General features: G+C 57.7%; 1 protein-coding gene across 6 annotated transcripts in view; it reads right to left on the minus strand.

Annotated features, from left to right (window-relative positions):
- Window positions 1-6,505: 6,505 nt before the first annotated feature.
- Blk (BLK proto-oncogene, Src family tyrosine kinase) overlaps window positions 6,506-20,890 on the minus strand; it is a 56,260-nt gene continuing 41,875 nt past the window's right edge. For 4 of the 6 annotated variants that reach the window (XM_047549351.1, XM_047549352.1, XM_047549353.1 and 1 more), the window contains 9 exons: window positions 20,687-20,785; window positions 19,609-19,712; window positions 14,003-14,149; window positions 13,597-13,749; window positions 12,601-12,780; window positions 11,788-11,864; window positions 9,282-9,432; window positions 8,249-8,380; window positions 6,507-7,571 (listed from right to left, as the gene is read on the minus strand). In XM_047549351.1, coding sequence (XP_047405307.1) covers window positions 7,366-7,571; window positions 8,249-8,380; window positions 9,282-9,432; window positions 11,788-11,864; window positions 12,601-12,780; window positions 13,597-13,749; window positions 14,003-14,149; window positions 19,609-19,712; window positions 20,687-20,785 — 1,249 coding nt within the window. In that variant the 3' untranslated portion in view covers window positions 6,507-7,365. Of the gene's footprint in view, window positions 7,572-8,248; window positions 8,381-9,281; window positions 9,433-11,787; window positions 11,865-12,600; window positions 12,781-13,596; window positions 13,750-14,002; window positions 14,150-19,608; window positions 19,713-20,686; window positions 20,786-20,890 lie in introns of all 6 variants that reach the window. The other 2 variants (XM_047549356.1, XM_047549354.1) reach the window with 1 other exon arrangement.

The following is a 20,890-nucleotide window of genomic DNA, read 5'->3' on the forward strand; positions in this document are numbered from 1 at the left end:
TGGCTGTGTTCCTTAGCTGAGCAGGACCCATTCTTATCATCTGTCCATTTGTCTCTGGGTGACTTAGGAACAGGAAGCACTCCTTAAGTTTTCTTTGTAGTAATCCTTTGTTATACAAGCACTGCAAATATTTTCTTCCCGTCTGACACTTACTTCAACTTTGATCACATGCCTTCATGAGGGTCCCCTCTGCAGGATTAGCAGCGAGGCGTCCTCTGCTCCAGGATGTTTAACACACCTCGCAGCCCCTCCGCAGAAGGCCAGGCAGCCGAGCACTGGAGGGCTGCTGTCCCCTGCCCCACCTCCTGCACTCCTGCACGCAGGCCTCTGATCTGGGAATGCACTTGCAGGTGGGAAACGGGGGCACAGGAGCAACCCCTTGCAGAAAGCCACTTGCGAGCAGACTGGAGCCGCAGCCCGAGCTTCTCCTCCTGCATCTCATGGCTTTGCTCGTGGCTCAAACCATCCTTCCCGAGTCCTGCCTGAGTGAGTGGTTTGGTTTGGGTTTAATGTCACCATCTATGGCATGTGGACAATGAATAGAACAGTGACTGTCCCCATCCACTCGTGTATTCCACACATGCCCACCACGCACTTTCTGTGCACTAGGCCCTGTGCAGTGGCTGGGCACACGGTGGGGAAAAGACTGCCCAACTCATCAGAGCAGGCAGGCTGGCCACACCGTTCCTCGTCTTGCTTTACAGACTCTGGCTCACTCGGCGAATCGCCAGGATGCAGGGGTGGTGTGCACGCCGGGGCGGTGGGCCTACTGCCTATGCAAGGGCTCGCCCGAGCCAGGCGATGCCATCCACTCTCATGTGGGAAACTCAGAGGTTTCCTGCAACCGAAGCAAGATGCCAATGGCAAGACACTCGCATGATCCCATGATCGTTTCTGCCTAGCAGCCCCGGGTGGTCGCCACGTGTGCAGGCATCCCACCCCGGCACACGGGCACTCCCACCCCACCTGCCTCGGGGGCAGGGGCATGCATTCTATTTGCTCTCTGGAGAAGAGAGGGCAGGTAGCCCAGCCATGTCTGTGCAAGGCCAGGTCCTCATGGATCGTGGGAAAAGTCACTTGCAGGCCAGTGCCATGAACAGGAGGCTAATTTTAACCGTGAGCAGCAGAGTGACCTTGGTGTGGGGGAACGCTCCCACAGAGGTGCCCCTAGATGGCACCCTGGCCCTCCCCGAGGCATCAGGTGGAGATTAGAGAGTCCCCTCGCCCTCCTGCCTCCCTTCCTCCAGCCGAGCTGTCAGCTCCGGGCAGCATTCCCTCTTCACCTCATCAGTCCTCAGTAATCTGCCTTCAGACCCATGGGGCTGGCTCCCATCAGCCTCTGTCAGCCTCTGCCCACAGAAGCCTGGAGGCCCAGGGGCCAAGACGCTGCAGAGTGGAAATGGGGGGACAGGACAGGGGTGGGAGGGGGAGGAGGGGCCTGGCAGCCCACGCCCCCAAGTGCCCTCAGGGAAGGTGCCATCTGGCCTGAGCTTCAGCTTCCAAGTGTGTTTGGGGGATGGGAGTGTGCATGTATTGACAGCCTACTGCATGCACGACACTGCCTGGAGCTTTGTGTACATTATCTTAGTTCATCCCCAACTTCCTCTTCAGATGGGTCTGCATGTGTCCATTTCTAAAATGTCAAAACTGAAGCTCAGAGAGGTTAAATAATTTACAAGGATCTCACAGCCAGTTTGAGGCACACCCAAGAAGTGAAGCGATCCCTACCAGACTCCGTCAAAGCCTGTCCTTCTCCCACAACACAACCTGAAACTGGCAAGGATGTGAGGGTGTGGTCCCAGCACTTGTCCGGTGGCTTCTGGGGCCAGCCCAGCTCTGGCTCCAGCTGTCTGTGCGACCTGCAGCCTCAGAGCCTTGCTCTGTGCCTGTCCCAGGTCACTGGCTGGAGGAGCTCTGCAGAGGCAGGTGGGGAGCTCAGGCTGACCTGGGCTTGGGTCCCAGCTCTGGGAGCTTGCCAGATGACCACAGTAACCTGGGTCTCTGTTTCCTCATCTACAAAACCAGGAACAGAACCTACTTCTGAGGCGCATGGTGCTGGTAAACCAGCTTGTGTGAGGCACAAGCTCAGTAACAAAAGACAGGCAGTACTGTTAGCTTCTGGATTGTTCTCAGCGTGCTTGCGAGTGACACCCTCGTTCCCCTGGACAAAGGGCAGATGGGAGGGCTTCTTGGGAGGAGGGGCCCTGTCTTGCAAGAGCTGTATCTCTTCAGGGTCAAACAAGGGCCCAGGAGGTCACAAAATCCCCATGGTGCCACTTAGACTTTTTCGTACACGCCCACAAATTCTAACTCTGCCACTATCTCCCGGACACTCCCTGAGGGCTATTTTTGGGCCTTCAGTGATGTCAGGCAGAGTTGTTACTCTATGAATCATTGACAGAGATCCTGAGCTCATGCACAGGGACTGTGGCCACCTCACCTCTCCAGGGACCGCTGTGATGGAATCCAGCGTGGGTCCATTAGGCCTGGTGGCCATCAGCACCGGATGTCTCTCTTGTTTCTTTTCCACTGTGTTCCCGAGCCCTCCTGTCATCCTCTGCGAACGGTCTGCTTAACCTTGTTCTCCGCTGTCCCGGCCCTGGGGCCGCTCTGCAGGCCTGGGGGTTATGTCCACCTGGTTCCGCAACTTCTCGAAGGCACTTTGGTCTCAGTGCCATTTGCTGGGTCCCTTAGGTGCTAGCAGGGATCGGAGCCCAGGATGTGAGGTCAGGCTCCCCACTTTCTAGGGGTCAGTTGGTGAGGCACGGCCTGAGTCTCTGCCCCCTGCTGTCCAGGATGAAGAGAAGCGAGGACGGCTGCTGGCCTGGGAGGTGCTGTGAGGAGGCCCGGCAGGTGGGCACGGGAAGCCGCTGGTGAACTGTGGAGTGCGGAGCCCGGGGAGCCCCACGCCTGGGAGTAAGGACACCATACGGTGCTCCACGAACTGGCCAGGGAAGGAGACCGTCCAGCCTGGAGATTTCTCTGATACACACACTTCTGCTTTTTGAAGTTGAACTCTCGCCTGTGCACCAGGAAGCCCAGGTGAGCCGGGGATGCCACGGAGGTCAGGCCTGGCCGCAGCTCCTGCGGTGTGGCCCTGGTCCTTGGGCAGTTCCCACCTCCAGGCCTCATTCCCCCCTGTGAGCAGCACGGCTGCCCACAGGTGGGGGGCATTTGGACTCGGTGCCTGGTTCTCAGAAGGCATGCAGACGTTGAGCTTCGTGCTAATGACTCATGTAAGTCAATCAGATAAGTGAAACGGACCAAGAGGAGGGCTGAGTTTGAAGTGGGGGTGGAAGTCCTGCCCCCACCCGCTGCAGCCCCGCCCCCTGGGAGCCCACCACCACTCCCACAGTGTGAGGAGCACAGTTCAAACATCTCCGCCCGATTCTTCCTCCAGGAAGGACGATGGTGAATTTCCACTCCCCAGCTTCCAGCTGTGTGGCCTTGGGCCAGTCACTTGCCCTCCCTGTGCCCCAGTTTCCTCATCTGTACCGTGAGGATCAGAAGTCCCAGCTCTTAGTGCTCATAAAGTCCCTGGCACTTCATCCTCACTGTGGCGACGGGTTAAAGAGGTCCTCTTTGGGTGGTATCAAGATTCTAAACATGTCAAGTGCTGATCTTTCTTTAAGTGAGAAGGTGTTCTGAGCTCAGCTGGAACAAGCCTGTTGGAGACCCAGGTGTCCCTCCAGCTCCCTGGCCACAGCCCTGAGACCGAGGGCCTGGAGCCAGACGTGCTCGTACCTACACCCTGAGAGGCTGGGTGTCAGGCATTCTGAGGGGTCACACATCTGGCCACTGGGATGCAGGTCGGCCTGGGAAGAGCAGGTGAGCCTCAGTCAAGTTCCATGAGCCTCTGGGGCAGTGCTGGGGCCCCACGGGAAATCTACCAGACTCTTTCCCAAGGTCAGAGCCCAGGTTTTTCCAAAGGGAAGTACTCCTGCCCCCTCTGGACCCTGTGGAGTGTGGAGCCCGGGGAGCCCCATGCCCACTGAGTGCCCCAGCTGGGCCTACAAAGCCCCACCCCAGGGCCCAGAGTGGGCAGCAGAACTTCGGAGGCACTGGGCCTGACGAAGCTCGTCAGGAACACACAGAACACCCCAGAACCACCAGGGGCCTATCAAAGAGAACTGGGGTCCTGTGGGGACGGAGCCAAAAAACGTGGGGTTATTACTGTTAAAAGAACACCTTCCACCTCACCCCGCAAACACAAACAAACCAACAAACCCAGACACCCAGGAGGGTTGTGGGGATGTGGAGAAACTGGAAGCCAAGGCACTGCTGCGGGGGTGCCCAAGGCCCAGCGTGTGCGGAGATGGAACTCGGAACCACCACTTGATCGGGTAGCGGGTCCAGGACAGACGTCCGCCGTCACACCTGTTCCCAGCAGCATTGCGCCCTCCTGGCAAAGGCAAAAATAAGCCCACCATCAACAGATGGAGAAGCCAAAGGTGACCATCCACACAGCCTCAAAGAGGAACAGGGTCTGACCGTGCCACACAGGAGGAGCCTCAGGATCACCCGGGTGGAACAGCAGTCGCAGGAAGGCCCGTGCTGCCGGTTCCACCATGCGGGTCGCAGCGCCCTACTCAGCCACCCGGGTAGCGGGGCTGCAGGGATGGGTGGGGTGCCGGGCGCGGAGGCAGCCAGGCGGCAGCACGAGTGAGCCTGCGCCACAGAGCGCACCGAAACCAGCCCCAGGTCGCCCACTCTGTGTTACATGTCTTCTTCTGCTTTAAAACAGGACGAAGAAGACACCATGAGGCCCGGGAAAACTGGAGTCTGGTTTCGAGTATCTAAAGGAATATGTGGGGGACACGCTCATGAAATGTATCGCTAAGGGCCGTTTTGTCTTTGGAGTAAATCCGGGTTTTCACGTGGGCTCTGCTCATGGCTGGTGCCGGGGACTCCGGCTTGCTTTTTCCTTATTTGTAGATGGGAGGTTTGTTCACACCAGAGATTGGGGCACAGACATACACAGAGGACCACGTGAGGTGAGGACACAGGGAAGAGATGCATCCACAGGCCTGGGCGAGAAGCTCAAGAGGACGGGGTGGGGTTGTGGCTCAGTGGTGGACCACTTGCCTACCATGTATGAGGCACTGGGTTCGAGTCTCAGCACCACATAAAAATAAGTGAATAAAATAAAGGTCTATCAACATCTTAAAAAAATATTTTTAAAAAAAAGGGGGAGGGGAACCAGCCCTGCCCACACCTTGATCTTGGACTTCCAGCCCAGGACTGCACAGATGAAGGTCTGTTGTCGAAGCCGCCCCGCCGTGCGTTCAAGGCAGAGGCCCTGGCACACCCATGCCCTGCTCCACTTCCGGAGGGCCCCCCAAGCCCTAGAAGGCCCTGCAAGGGAGGCACCATGTGTGGAAAAGCGAGGCCGGAGGAACCGAGTGCTCCCCCAAGGTCACACTGCTGGCCAGGGCTGGGGCCAGCCAGGCTCTCCCCTGGAACGGGGTGTGCTCTTTTTGGAGTCCTGCCTGAGGGTGGGGAGGCTGTGGAAGTGCTCCACAGCCCGAGGATGAAGCAAGAGGCCTGCAAAGAGGGCCACAGGGGCGGGGCACCGCCAAGGGGCAATGCCTCGCGATACTGCTACCTCCGAGCCTCCCAGTGAGCCCACGCCGGGATGTCCGTAGTGGGCCCATTGTACAGATGAGGCTCAGAGAAGTCAGGTAAGAAGTCCTGGGGGCAAGTCCTTGGTTTGACCCAGGCGTCTGACCCCAGGCCCTGCTGCCACTCCCTTCACGGGGTCTGAGTGGCCCAGACATCCGACCTTTCCTGCTGGGGGAGTCTGTCTTACTGGGGGAGAGGTGGAGGCTTGTGGCTGCAGCCATGCCCTCTCAGCCTCCGCCTCCTGGCCCATCCCTGCTCTCTGCCAGCCCCCTCCCCACCCAGACCCACCGTCTCTCCATCGCTCTCACATTTCACCTCCTGGCTGGGATGCCAAGGGCTTTGTCCCTCTAATCTTAGGTGGGGAACCAAAGTGCACCAGGAAACCTCGTCACCGCGCCCCCTGGTGGAGAGAGTCTCCCTGGCCTCTCCTCTCCAGAAGATCTGGGAAGGGGACCTGGGAGGGGAGCAGGGCGTCCACCCAATGAGCCCGAGGGTGCTGGTCTCCTCCAGCCTCTGCAGGTGCCGCCTGCACATCAGAGCTGGGAAAAGCCACAGCACCCGTTGGGCTGTGATTCCAGGGCCCCGGGCGCTCCTGGAAGGGACACTCCCAGACGCACACAGCCCGGCCCAGCCCCGGGTGGGGAGCAGTAGGGAGCCAGGGGATTTTGAGGGCAGCCACCTGAAGCTGTCCTTGTCCCTGCACAGAGTGAACCCTAATGTGCACGGTGGTCTTTGGTGGTAAGGTGTTGATACTGGCCGTCGATCGAGCACACAACCCACCACTTCAAGATGATGGTGGAAGCTGGGGCGGGGAGCAAGTGGACTGTCCACGTGGTGCTTATTTATTTATTTATTGTAAACCTAAACTGCTCCAAAAAAAACTAAGGCTATTATAAACAAAACAAAAGCAGGACAGTGGGGAGCCCCGTGACCGAGGGGAGCCCCCACGGGCCTTGGTGTACCATCCAAGTCACAGCCCTTGTGCCGCCACCGGAGCCGAGGAGCGGGTCTCTCGCAGGACCCCAAACCCTGGTTCCCAGGACTCCAGGACACAGGCCCAGAGGCCCACGATTTGTGGGGTGAGGGCGCCCCCTGCCGGCCTCGAGGGGCAGGGACAGCTGGGTCCGCGTCGCCTATGGTTCCCTCATCAGCTCGCGTGTGCACAACCTGCGTGCAATATCCAGGCGTGTGGCCAGCAATGACACGGAACACGTCAGACGCTCGTGGCTTTATTACGGAAAAGTCCCCAGCGCAGTGCGCAGCCTAAGGCAGACGTCTGGGAGGAGCCGATCGGGAGCGGCTCCCGCCGAGGCCCCGCCCTCAGAGCTTGCTGGGGCCGGCCTCAGGTTATGGTCGGCAGCACTGAAGCCCTAGGCGATGACAATCACCTAATGGCCTGTTGGGCACTCTGAACTCTTTCCTGGACTGGCTGACAAACACAAACGGTCTATTCCCATTTTACAAACAAGGAATGGATTGCACAGAGAGGATAGGTAATTTGTTCAAGGGCACATAGCTAGTGAAAAGTAGGCTTCTATTTGGTTCCAGCTCCAGAGTCCCACCTACCAAGCCACTCTACCTCCTGGCTTCCCACCTGAGGAACGGCATGCACTCCTCCCTGCCTTAGCAGCCTGTCTGACTGGACGGAGAGCTGGAAGTGAATGTGTTAAGTTCGACCTTGGTCCCAGGCTTGGGCATCCTTGGTATGAGGCCAAGGCAGGGAGTCCCTGGAGCCAGCAGTGGCTAGGGCTGCAGCTCATACTGGCCCTCGGTGGCGGTGTAGAAGTCCTCGAGCACCGACTGCAGGAACTCGAAGGTGGGCCGCTCCTCAGGCCGGTTCCGCCAGCACTGCGTGATGACCCCACGGTACAGCTCGGGCGGGCACGTGTCCGGTCTCGGCATGCGGTAGCCCCGCTCCAGGTTGCGGATGACCTCGGGATTGCTCATGCCTGCAGGTGGAGGGCACAGAGCCTATGGGGGAGGGTGGTGACCAGAGGGCATGTGCCACTCAAGTGACCCTCGGGGACACTGGACCTGGGAGGAGGAGAGCTGCCCTCACAGGCTCAGCTCAGTCTCCTCCTGGTTGGTCACCTGGCTGCCCAGCTGGCACTGCCTTTAAACACAACTTAGTTTCCTTTCTATTGTCTGGAGAACTGGAGATGAGGCTGTAGATTTCTTTCTGAATCAGACAATCTGTCTGAGGATGGGACCCTGTCTAGGTCCCCTGCCCAGGAAAACTAAGTCTCCTGCCACCGATAGAGCCTGCTCCCTGCAGGTGGCAGAGCCGCCTGGGACCTTGCAACTGAGGCTGGGGCTCAGGTTCTGCCCAGGGACAGACTTCAGGAATGGCCCTAGGCTAAGGTCAAAGAGGGACCACTGTTCTCCACAGATGACAAGCTACTGGGTGAACTTCTGTTTAGACCTGACCTTTACCTTGGCTGCTGTTTTTAGGGGGCTTATTCGACCTCTACTGAGCACAGCCCTGAGGCCCAGAGCGATGTTGGTAAAGGGGCAGAATCCTGCAACTGGAAGGCAGGCCTGGGTCCCAGGCCCAGCGGAGGGGTGGCACTCTGACAAGGGTCGTTCAGGAGAGCGGAGCACTGTGGGGGCTGCAGGAGGAGCCTACCTGGGTACGGCACACGCCCGTAAGTGACAATTTCCATCAGGAGGACTCCGAATGACCACACATCCGCTTTGATAGTGAACACCCCAAAGTGGATGGCTTCCGGGGCCGTCCACTTGATGGGGAACTTGGCCCCTGTGGGAGAAGCCCCGGCAGCTCTGTGAGGCCACGTCCGCTGTCCCCACTGCCTCCCCGCCTGCCCTCATTGCTGGGCCTCACAGAGCTCGGCCACGGGACACTGCAGAGATGCTCCCAGGTCATGAGGACCCTTGAGCACATGTGCCTGAGAAAGTGCAGGACACGAAGACCACCTCCCACTGTCGTTAGGGTCTTTAGAAAGAGAGTAGGTGGCAGGGACACGGCATAGGCCATTTATTAACTTATCCCAGCCTCAGGTAGTCCTCAAAGCGAAGGCCCTGGGTGGCACTCAGGGCAGCCCTCTTGGCTCAGCACTGGTTTCCCATCCATGAGCCAGCCGGAAGTCCCCGAGGGCTCCCCCGCGTCTGCTGGTTTTCATGCTTGCTTGCTAAAGGTATCAGATCCCCTTGTGGAGCGGATTTCGACTCATGGACCGTAAGAGGAAAGCAGGAGAGCCCTGTGGAAACCCTCATCTGTCCAAGGCTGCCCGCGCCTTGAAGCCATGTTTTCCAAAGCGTGTTCTGTGGAAGCCGAGCTCCGTGCGCCTTCATAGGAGCTAAGTGGGAAAAGCATTTGCAACTCAAATCGGCTCATGAGGCCAGATGAAGCAAGAGTGAACGTGAGGGTCCAGTAGGACGGCCGCACCCTGATGTGCTGATGTGCGCCTGTCTCCGAGGCCGGGGGCTTGCACTGCGCAGCCGCCTCGCCCCTCCAGGTGCCAGAGCATGCCTGACGGGAGGTCCTGAGGCACTTCTGTTCTGCCACACACATTTAGGGGAAGGCCAAATCGGTGGGACCCCAGAGCCCTCCCTTGGTCCCTCAGAGAGGCTCTGCAGCGCAGCACCAAGGAGCTCGGGGGCTTCGGGAGTGGGGAAGGTCTCCCTGTGGCTCCGCTCACCCTCTTGGGCCATGTATTCGCTGTCAACGATCCGGGCCAAGCCAAAGTCTGCAATTTTGCAGCACAAGGTCTCAGACACCAGGATGTTGGCCGCCCTCAGGTCTCGGTGGATGGAGTTCATGCGCTCGATGTACGCCATTCCCTCGGCAATCTGAGGAGACAGGCCCCACCGTGAGGGCAGCGTGGGGGCCTCCCCTCCCAGGGCCCGCCACACTGGCCCTGGAGAGAGCAAGGACCTGACCACCCTCGCCTGCCACCTGTCCGGGGAACGTGCTCAAGCTATGGCAAGGCTGTGGGGGCAGAGCGGCAGGGTGGGCTCCTCCGATTTGCTTTTTAATGGATGCATGGAGGGCGGCTACCACTGGGAGGGCCCTGGGTCCTCCTGGGTGGAGAAGAAAGAGGCCGGGACTGCTCCCAGCTGGGTGAGCCCAGAGGCCCAGCGCAGCAGAGATGCTGTCCTCAGAGCCCAGGGCTGCTGTCGCCCTCCTGCCCTCCGCTTCCAGGCGGCTGAGTGGCAGGATGGAGGCAGAGCAAGGGAGGCCTCTGAGAGGACGGGAGGCGAGAGAGGGCGAGGGAGGCGAGAGCGGGCGAGGAAGGCCGAGAGAGTACAGGGCCTCTCCTTGGTGAGCACTCTGCCCGGAGCCTGGAGCCCGTGCAGCAAGCCTCTCAGCCTCCGAGGGCTCCCGACCTGCAACGTGGCGGGTGGGGCTCCAGATCAAGGTGGCGGACAGCCTTCAAGAGACTCGTGGCCAAGGCGCTAACCTGCATCTGCCACACCAGGTACTCGGAACCCAGGCGAGCAGAGGCGCTCAAGAGGGGCCTTGTCACGGTTCAGGCCACACCAGGCCACCACTGCCAGCTCATGCCACTCTGGAGACTTTTAGCTGAGGTGCCTTTTAGCTAAGGCTTATTCACCCTCAATGGGTGAGGGAACTGAGGCAGAGAACAGAGCCAGGTGACCTCCTCCAGTGTCCAGGGACACCTAATGACACTGACTCGGGTCTTGAGCTGACTGGGATTTTTGTAGGGTGGGGAAGAGACAAAGTGCTCTGGGCAGAGGAGGCAGGCGTGGCAGGTACCAGGTGCCAGCTACGGTGCCACAAGGCTGCAGAGCAGGGCATGTGGGGCTGTGGCTGGGCGCATGGGGCGGGCCAGTGCTGGCCTGGAGGAAGCGCCCTTTGTGCTTTGCACCCCACCCCAGGGAAGGGGAGGAGAGCCCCGAGGTCCCTGCACTTGGCGTGTGCACGCGTGCCTGTGTGTGTGTGTGCTCTGGCATGCGGGGTGAGGCGCAGTGTGACCCGAATGTGATTAGAAGCTGTCCGGGAGGTCCTGGTTTTCTGGTTTCCTAAGCCCCAGATGTTTGACCACATCTAGGTCTTGGGCTCAGATGGCTTCTCCTGGCCTTTCCCCGGGTGACCCAAGGTTTCCTGCGGTGGGGACTGGAAAAGACAGCAGAGGGCGAGAGAAAGGAAGGAAGGAAGGGAGGGGACGGGCTTGTCGCCACTGTGTGGCCCCCACAGGTTACCAGCATCAACTTTCCATAACCATCTCGCCAGTTGCTTAAACCCGTCTCTTGCCTCATGGAAAAAAGGCACAGAGACCTCAGTTCCTGCACTGATACTAATTGCTGATAATGAGGGACAGGGCGGGGAGGGCTGGTGGGAGGCGTGGGCGGGGAGGGTCCCCTCTGTAACTCTGTGTGTGCACATGTGAGCACCCATCTTGGGGGCTGACCACAGACCACAGCATTCTTGCAGAGAGTTCCAGTTTTAACAGACACACACAGGGCCACCTGTGTCTTCCTGCTACTTAGAACCCCCAGCTACAATCCCCAGGGGAGGAAAGCTCCTCCCTCCTCATTTATTGCTCTCCCCTCACAGAGTCTGGGAAGTTCTGCATGTGAACCCCAGGGACACTGAGGACACATCTAGGATGGCTGAGAAGATTCCCTGATGGTAGAAGTTCTATAGGGCTCAGAGAGGCAATGTCCCCAGCACTCCTGTGTGTCCCAGGCCTGCCCAGCTGTCTGGGCCCACCCTGTGTCCTCAGATCCATGCCTTGCTGAAGGTACTGGTGGCACCGTGTAAGGAAGAATGGCCACATGGAGCACACTTGCTCATCCTTGCCACTCTCTGGGTTCCCCATGACACTTGTCCTCCCTCCCTGCCCAACGGGCCAGCTTCACCCCATCACTGCTGCCCAGGATGGAGACTGCTTCACAGGCTTGCTTGCTGACGGTGTGGCAGTAAGACACAGTGGGACAAGATGGCAGAGCATGAGCCACCATCTCGGACAGTAAGAAGACACGCTGAGGTTCCTGATGGACGGAGCCTCCACCCTGCCCATAGCTGGACCTCACCCATTCATGTCATTATTACTTTCTGTCCTTCACAGTCCATCTGAAATCTAACCAATGCAACCTCTCATCAGCGGGTTCACTGAAGCCACGGGACTCAGAGGAGGATGCAATCCCCTCAGGTGCCCTCTCAGGGGGTAGTTCACCAACCTGGGCCGACATGTCAATCAGTCGTGGGAGGGACAACCTGCTGCCTTCATCCGACTTCAAGAAGTCCAGCAGGCATCCTGAGAAGAGAGAGGGCACAACTCCACTTTGCATGGTGACCTGAGGGCCGGGGGCAGGAGGAGGCGCTGCTCTCCCGGGTCTCTGGATGCACCAGGGAAGCTCTGCCTGAAGCGGCCCTGGGACTCACGGAACCCCAAGTCTCACCCCTGAGGCAGCGCCCAGCCACCCAGAGTGAACTCAGCCAGGTTCAGAGAGCTGTCTGAGGTCCCACGGCCAGGGGAGTGGGAGTGGCTCTGGGATTGGGGGACTTCCCGACAGGACATGACATTCCTGCCTTGCTCCCAACATCCTCAGTGGCAGGGAAACTGCCCTGAGCTCCAAGCATTACAAGAAGACGCTGGCATGGAGAGAGCTGATCTGGCACCCACTGTCCCCTGAGAGCACACTGTGGGCCTCAGAGGCTGCCCCGCCCTGCCTCTGGTCCCTTGCTGTGCAATGTTTACACAGTTGTGAAAAGTCTCATCAATAGGAAGGGTGAGTAGAGCCCTCTGGATCCTGGCCGAGGGCTCTCCCTCCCCGTGGGTATCCAAGTGCCCTGGGTGCAGAAGATGCTCTCCGGAAGCGCTGGCTGCAGGGCTCCTGAGCCGAGGACACAGCCCTCCTCCCTCCCGCCCCCCTTGCACCAGCAACACCTGGTGGAGGTCCTGTGGAGATCCCCTGGCCTGGCAAACCCAGGGACCCGCCCAGATTTCCCACCCTCTGAGCCTGGTCCTCTGCAGGGGTTGGGGGCACCACCTCTGGCCATGTACTCGGTGACAATGAAGATGGGCTCCTCGGTGACCACAGCATAAAGACGGACCAGCCTCTCATGCTGCAGGGTTTTCATCAGGTTGGCCTCGCCCAGGAAGGCTTCTGGAGACATGGTTCCCTCCTTCAAGGTCTTGATGGCCACCTTCACATTGTTTTTGTAATAGCCTGACCAAGGGCGAGGGGTGGGGAATAAAGGAGCCGTTTAGATGCTCAGAGAATAGCCTTCACCACAATGGACATGAGCTTCCAGGTGCTAGACCCTTCTGTGAGGACCTGAGGCCAGAGCTGGAGCGTGCATCCCCCAAGGGCGATGAACGTGTGTCCATCTTGGCGAGGATGTGACCGTCTCAGTCCCCTGGCCACACTGGAGCCTCAGACAGTGGAGGGATTTATGGGGGTGGGGTGTCATCATACTGAGTAACAGACAATGACAGACCTGCCCTTCCCAGGGAAGCTGCACCTCCGCAGGGACCCGGCTGCAGCTCCCGCCAGGCCTGGGCGGAAGACGTCAGGGGCCTCAGGAGCTGACCCTGACCTAGTGCCTCAGAGCAGGCAGAAAGGAAAGCAGTGAAAGTGCCGTGTGAGCGGGAGCTGCCCCTGGCTGCAGAGGAGAGGAGAGGACCAAAGTCACACTCTGGAGGCGGTGGCCTTGGTCTGCAAGCAGGCTCTGGAACTCCTGGTTAGTGGCCCACCATGCCTAACACACAGCTCTGCCCGGTGAGCTGAGGCAGCAGAGTCAGCAAGTCAGTCGAGGTCACAGAGTGGTGACAAAGTCAGCCGGGGGCTGAGAAGGGGCTTGGGAGAGTGGACTCTGTCCTCTCCGTCACCACCACGCGTGCGTCCCCTCAGCGTCTGGGCCTGGCCTCTGCCCCTCCCTCACGAGGCCTCCAGGACGGGCTGTGCACACACTGAGCCGTTGACCTTCGGGCAACTCCCTGCCCCGTGATGCACGGCGGGGAGGGCACCACTGCCACAACTCACCCATCCAGACTTCACCAAACTGCCCGGCCCCGAGCTTCCGGACCAGCTTGAGGGACTGCCGGGGGATCTCCCACTCATCCTGGACCCAGGGGTTCTGCGACGCCAGGCTCACACAGGGCAGCGTCAGCCTCTGGCATAGACCATCGCCTTTCTCTGTGCCAGGGAAGAAAAGACGGGCTGGAGGCCACCCCAGCAGCCAGACTTCACATGGGAGCCGGATCGCCCCCAGCTGTGGGCACCAGGCACTGACTGTGAATTGCTCGGTGGAGAGTGGCCGGCTCCTGAGGTCTGGCTTCGGGTCCCCCACCCCCTCCCGAAGGCGATTCACACAATTTGGGATCCTAGCAATAGCCACCCCAGGAGCTCCTCTGGCACAAGCCCCCGGCCCTCCCGGACACCCCCTTACTGGAATAGTGCTGCACCAGGGCCTGGAGGGAGGGGAAGGCGATCCGGGGGGAGATGTAGTAGCCCCCTTCATCCAGAGAGCGGATCTTATAGTGCTTGACCATCTCCCCCTGGGTGGTGACGTCCTTCACAGACAGGGAGAAGGCGCCTGGAGGGTCAACAGACACAAAGGAAAATGAGGCTCAGAGTCAAATGTCGGGACCAGGTGGGACTCAGTGTCGGTGTCTGAAGGACGGGTCCCCAAATTCTGGGCTCCGCTTTCACTGCTTTCGACATAAATTCCTTTCCCTTCGTCCCACTCTCGCCTCCCTGTGGCTCCATCTGATTGCCTTGACTTCCACCCAAGGTCCCCCAACTCGGTCTGAGAGTCACGAGCTTGGGAGCAGGGAGGACAGCCTCTCAGCAATCATACACGTCCTCTGCTTGAGCACCTGGTCACTCAGCCACCCTGTGCCACGGAATGTTGAGACATGTTGGGGTTCTTGGCTGTAAAGGCTGAGGACTCCTCCAGGCAAGAGGTGAATCTGCCTTAGGTACCGTGTCCATGTGGGGAGCACAGAGAGCGTTTCCCGGGGGTCTGTTTCTCTCCATGGCTTGGCATACATACCCCTATATACTTTGTATCTGTGGACAAGTGGGAGCTGATACCAAGGGCTGAGAACAATTTTGGAAGTAAGAATTTTCAGCTGAGAAGCGTCTGTTCGTGAACTTGGTGTTTTTACAAAATGCCTCTGTCCATCTCTCTGGGTACCAAGGACACTCCTCTGCAACTCTTATTTGAGCTGGAGGTCACTCTCCAAGTTAACTGCAGTACCGCCTATCCCCACCAGGGGTCAGGCTCAGACACCTCTTTCTCCGTGGTCCTGTGTCTCCAGGCTGCTTCTCCTGGGGTCAGAACCGCCACCCCACCCTCCTCTCACCTTCCTTGGCAGTTGCGCCTCTCATGCCATCTACTTATTGAAGGATCCGAGAGGCCATGCACTGACTGATGAACCGTGCGGTGGCCACAGCCTCCACACCCACCCCAGCCCCAGACTGGAAGCCACAAGGTCCTTGCCCACACCAGCCCAGCTCGGCACCCTGGTGCCCCAGTCTGTAAGGACCTCGCCTCCAGTGAGTTCACTGATCCTGGAACACCGAAGTGAGGACAAGAGCTTTCCTGCCTTTTCATAGTCTGCACCAGCATAGGTGCCTCTCCACCAGCCAGGAGGCCCAGCCGTCCTGCACAGCTAGAGCTCAAGCATGGGGGTCTTCTGCACAATCCCGTCTGTGGCATCTCATGACAAGTGGGTATTCTTAAGGGGGACCTCCAGCTCCGACCGGCTTCAGGTGTCCAGAACCAGGACGCCGCCTCTGTGGGTGTTGGGGCTGCCCTGGGCACCCAGGGATGGGCTCTCCTAGATTCCAATTTCTCATCACAGAAGGGTCCCCCTGCCTTTGGACTGGGAAACCAGGCTGTCCTCACATAGACACCACTAGCAGAGGCTTGAGAAGCTGAGGGACACCAGGAGTCCCTGACCACCGGAGGCTGCCACCCTGCCCACAGGGCATCCACTGGCTGTGGCTCAGTGAGGAGACTCAGGGACTTGCTCTGGAATGCTGAGGAGCCTGTGTGTGCCTGTGTGCTGTTGTGTGTGTGCACACGTGTGGAGGACGATACTTGTTGCCCCGGTTCCATCTGCCAATCCTGGGTGGGTGGGCCAGGACGGGGAGAAACACCTGTCCTCTGAGAGAACCTCGCCTTCCTCTGTCTTGGTGGGGGTCCCTTCCCCTGCAGAGACATGGTGGCGACAGGCCATGGTCAAAACATTTCCAGAGTGAACGACATGATGTTTGAGGTTGACTTTGAAAGTAAAGGGGTGGCGGGGTAAGGAGGACACAAGACCAGCCGAGCTGCTGATCGTTGAAGCGGGGCGTTGGCCCAGGGCTCGTGGTTCCCTCCTGCCTTTGCGTGGGTTGGAAATGCTCTCCACCAGTAACAACCCCAGAACGTGCCTGTCATCTCCACAGGCCCCGGTCGGTCCCTGGACAGGGAGGCCTGGCCAGGAGGAGGGGTGGTGGCAGTCCCCCACATCTGTCCATAACATACAGGCATGCAGATACACGTGTGTGCACATGAATCCAGTGCCCCTGTGGGGGCATCGCAGGACATTCTGCCCAGAGCACCCCAGCGTCCCGCGGCCCCTCTGCTCCCAGCCTGGCCCTGGGCCCTGGGGCAGGATGTCCCAGAGTGCTCTGAGCTCTCTGCCCCCAGCTTTTGCTGCTCAAAAATGCAACTTCTGGCTGCCGTTCACTGACCACTAACAGGAACCAGACTCTCACTCCACGCACTCTGTGCCCCTTCCTCCTCAGATGTCACTGTCACCATCTCCTCTCCATAGCATGCAGCAGGTCCCTACAGGCAGCCTCCTGATGAACAGGTTTTCTTCACACCACTTGGAAGGTCCCTTGCTCACCCCAGCTTGACCCAGTCGACAGCGTGGGAGAGTCAGAGCCTTTTCCACGAAGCCTGCTGTTGGCCTCAGACAAGGCCTTCCTCTCCCAGGGCCTCGGCTTCCTCATCAGTCAGATGGGGGACTGGCTTCGTGTCTCACAGATAGACGGCGATGGCGAGCACGTACCAAGGAGTCCACACGGTACGATCCAGAACAGCACGTGCACCGTGGTCCCACTGGGAAACAACCCAGTGCCACCAATGTTAGGACGGCTAAATCAGTTGCAGGATACGCACGCAGTACGTCCTGTACCGCAAGGAACTGAACTACCGCCATTCTCTGTCCCACCAGCCCCGAATTCACACGCCGCAGTGCCAGCACCCAGTCCTGCAGGACGCAGCTGAATTTGGAGATGGGGTTTTAAAGGGGGGGTTAAGGTAAATGAGGTGAGCCCTCACTCAAAAGGACCGTGTCTTTATAAGAAGAGCTCAGGACACAGACACATCAGGGAGACCTTGAGAGGAGGAGAGGCAGACGGCAAGCCCAGGAGAGAGTGACAGAAGGAACCAGCCCTGCCAACCTTGGCTCGGACCGCCAGCCTCCAGGACTGCAAGGAGTTAAGTGCCTGACGTTGAAGCTGCCGTCTGGGGTGCTCCGGGGGTGGCCCTGGCTGGCTGACAGGCTCACAGACCACGTTGGGTGAAAGAAGTAACACAATAAATAAAACCAGCAGGTAGCAAAATGCAAAGCAGACAAGATGTGGGTGGGGAACTATAAAGGAGGGAGCTCCATGCAGCAGAGTCACTCAGGGAGGGGACAACGGGAAAGCCGGGAGGGGCGGGAGGGGCCCTGGAGTGCTCGAGTTCACTTGGTCGTGGTTACTTATTATTACCCTATGTAATTTATAACTACACACTCATAATGCATGCATGCTTTATATGTGTTTTATTACTCAAAGGGCAGGAAGAGGGAATGTTGTAGCCAGGGGCAGTGGCACACACCTGCAATCCCTGCTACTCAGGAGGCTGAGGCAGGAGGATCAGAAGATTGAGTCCAGCCTCAGCAACTTAGCAAGACCCTGTCTCAAAATAAAAAATAAATAATAAAAATAAAAAATTCTGCAGATGTAGCTCAGCAGTACAGTGCCCCCAGATTCAATTCCCAGTACCAGAAAGAACAAAAGAAAATAAAAAGATTTTCTTCCATTTCTTCCTTTAGTGTTCTATAGTTTTCATTGCAGAAGTCTTTCACCTCTTTTGTTAGATTTATTTAGTTATTTTATTTTGAGACTATTGTGAATGGGATAGTTTTCCTAATTTCTCTTGAACAAATGGTGCTGGGAAAACTGGAAATCCACTTGTAAAAAAGTGAAATTAAACCACTATCTCTCACCCTGAACGAAACTCAACTCAAAGTGGATCAAGGACCTAGGTATTAGACCAGAGACCCTGGAACACTAGAAGAAAATGTAGGCCCAAATCTCCTTCATGTTGGCTTAGGAACCAAATTCCTCAACAAGACTCCTAAAGTGCAAGAAGTAAAATCAAGAATCAATAAATGGGATGGTATCAAACTAAAAACGATCAAGAATGTGAAGAGAAAGTCTACAGAATGGGAGAAAATCTTTACCACCTGCACCTCAGATAGCACATTAATCTCCAGGATATATAAAGAACTCAAAAAATTTAGCACCAAAAAAAAAAAAGAAAAAAAAAAAAAAGAAAACCCAAATAACCCAATCAGTAAATGGGCAAAGGAACTGAATAGATACTTCACAGAAGAAGAAATATGAATGATCAACCAATATATATAAAAATGCTCAACATGTCTAGTAATTAGAGAAATGCAAATTAAAACTACTCTAAGATTTCATTTCACTCCAGTCAGAATGGCAATTATCAAGAATATAAGTAATGATAAATGCTGGCGAGGATGTGAGGGGAAAGGCACACTCGTACAATGCTGGTGGGACTACAAAATGGAGCAACCACTTCTGGAAAGCAGTACGGAGATTCATCAGAGAAATTGGAATGGACCCACCATTTGACCTAGTTGTTCCACTCCTTGGTTTATACCGCCCCCCAAAAAAAATCAGCATTCTACAGTGACACAGCCACATGAATGTTTATAGTAGCTCAACTCACAATAGCTAAACTATGGAACCAACCTAGATACCCTTCAACAGATGAATGAATAAAGAAATGTGGTACATATACACAATGGAATATTACTTAGCCATAAAGAAAAATGAGATTATGGCATTTACCAGTAAATGGATGGAACTGGAGACTATCATGCAAAGTGAAATAAGCCCATCCCAAAAAACCAAAGGTCAAATGCTCTCTCTGAATGTGGATGCTAACACACAATAAAGTGGGGGGAGGGAAGAAAAGAAGTTGATTGGGTTAAGCAAAGGGGAATGAAGGGAAGGGAGGGGTGGGAATAGGAAAGACAGTAGAAAGAATCGGACATCAATTCCTCTGTTCATAAACGAATACATGACCGGTGAAACTTCACGTCATGTTCAACCCCACAAGAATGGGATCCTAACGAGAGTAAGTTATACTCCGTGTGTCCAATGTGTCAAAATACACTCTAATGCCATGTGTATCTAAACAGAACAAATAAACCAAAAAGAAAAGGAAAGAAAAGAAAGGAGGAAAAATTTCTAAAAATAAAAGAAAGGAGGAATGTCATTGAGCTGAATGACCAAGAAAGAGAGGCACGGTGGCCTGAGGGTGGCAGCAGGAACCCTGCGCAGGCCCCGTGTGAATCTGCGGACCTCGGGCCGGGCCTCCTGCCCAGCTCTGCACACACCCCTTCCCATCCGTCAGGAGGAGCATCACCCCACACGCCTGTTACCTGTGGTCTCTGACTGAGATGCTCCCTGGGGCTTCTTTGAGCCCCCAGGTCCTCTGAGTCCCACATAGGCTGGGCCCTGAGGCTGAAGGGGGCGCAGGCTCCTCGCCCCCACTGTTCGCCCTCAGGGCTCCTGCTGCCTGGGTGGCGTGGCTGGGTTGTGCGGCTTTCTGCCACCCAACCTGGGTGACGGGAGAGCCGTCGGGTGCACCATGTTAAAGCCAGCTCCTGAGTAGAGTCCGAAGCAGGAGGGCGACCAGGCCGCAGCTGCTGGGGGAGCCAGCAGGCAGGTGGCCAGGAGGCCAGCGCTCACCTTTGTTGGTCTCGCTCTCTCTGATGAGGAAGGCGCCCGCCTTGTTCACTGGAGCCAGCAGCTGCCGCTCAGCCTCCTTCCGGCTGATCGACCTGAAGAACCACCTAGAAAATGGCAAAGGCAGGGAGCCTCGGAGAGCGGCCACGCTGCTGGGACATCCTTGTCCCTCCGCCCTTTGGGCTGTAGCACTCCTGCTCCGGGCACCTGTCCATGTAAAGACCCCTCCGTCCCTCTGACCTCGTCCCATCCCATTTCCCACTGGCCGCTGGACTTGCGTCCTCCTGAAATGACAAGACAGTGTCGTTTGCATGATCCTGCAAACGTGCCCTGGATGGAGTGCCCCTCCCGGAAGTGCAGGCCGCAGCCCACCTGCACACCCGCCTGCTGCAGGGTATCTGAGCCACCCAGCCACCAGCAGCGCGGCCTGGGCTCCCTCTGTGTCCAGCACGGGGTTGCTCAACGTGGAGGTGCCCTAGCTTCCTGCACACTCTTCTGGGGACAGACACAGGGCCCAGGGTGCCCAGACAAGAAAGGAAGGGGCGCAGGCCGCCCACAGCGACCCCTTCCCCTTGCTGGGACAGCACACGTGCACCTGCACGGAGTGAGCGAGCCAGTGAGCGAGCCAGTGAGCAAGCGAGCGGCCGGCTGCCCTGGCCGGTGGGGGCCTTCCTGGTGTGCTGTAGGGGATGGCGACAGGCACGCTGCAAGCCAGTTCTGAACAGTCCCCTGCCCCCGGGATCTGAGCCCCCGAGTCCTGTCCCTGAGGCAGTGGGGAGTTGCTGGTTAGGTCCTTGCTGTGAGCTCTGCAGCCACCGACCACGGGGACGGTTGCACCTAGGGAAGCAGGGAAGGGGCAGCTCCTGTGTCAGATGGGAAGAGCGACTTCCCTGGTGTCACTCCGTCATCTAGATGTGGTCTGGAGCCAGCAAGTGACCCTTCCCCACAGCTCTCTGGTCCCCTGCTGGGGACCCAAGGCTCACAGGGGAGTCCTCTTTCTGGCCCTGCCCTGAACGGCAGCCCGCAGGGCAGAAGCAGCCACTGCCCCTCTGGCTCGAGGGGACTTCTGTTGGTCACGTACTTTTCCACTTCCAGGGTCTCTACTGGGGCCACAAAGTTGCTGGGCACGTAGCCTTCTCTCCCTGTGACGAGCGACCTGGCCAACCACCAGTCTCCAGTTCTGAGGGGAGAAGGGAAGACAGAGCAGGATAAACTCACGAGGGCCTCCCTGGGCAGCTCCTGGTCCCCCGCAGCATGCCCTGCCTGGGGAGGGTGGGGACTGTGG

Source organism: Sciurus carolinensis, chromosome 4, assembly GCF_902686445.1.
Source record: "Sciurus carolinensis chromosome 4, mSciCar1.2, whole genome shotgun sequence".
Taxonomy (NCBI): domain Eukaryota; kingdom Metazoa; phylum Chordata; class Mammalia; order Rodentia; family Sciuridae; genus Sciurus; species Sciurus carolinensis.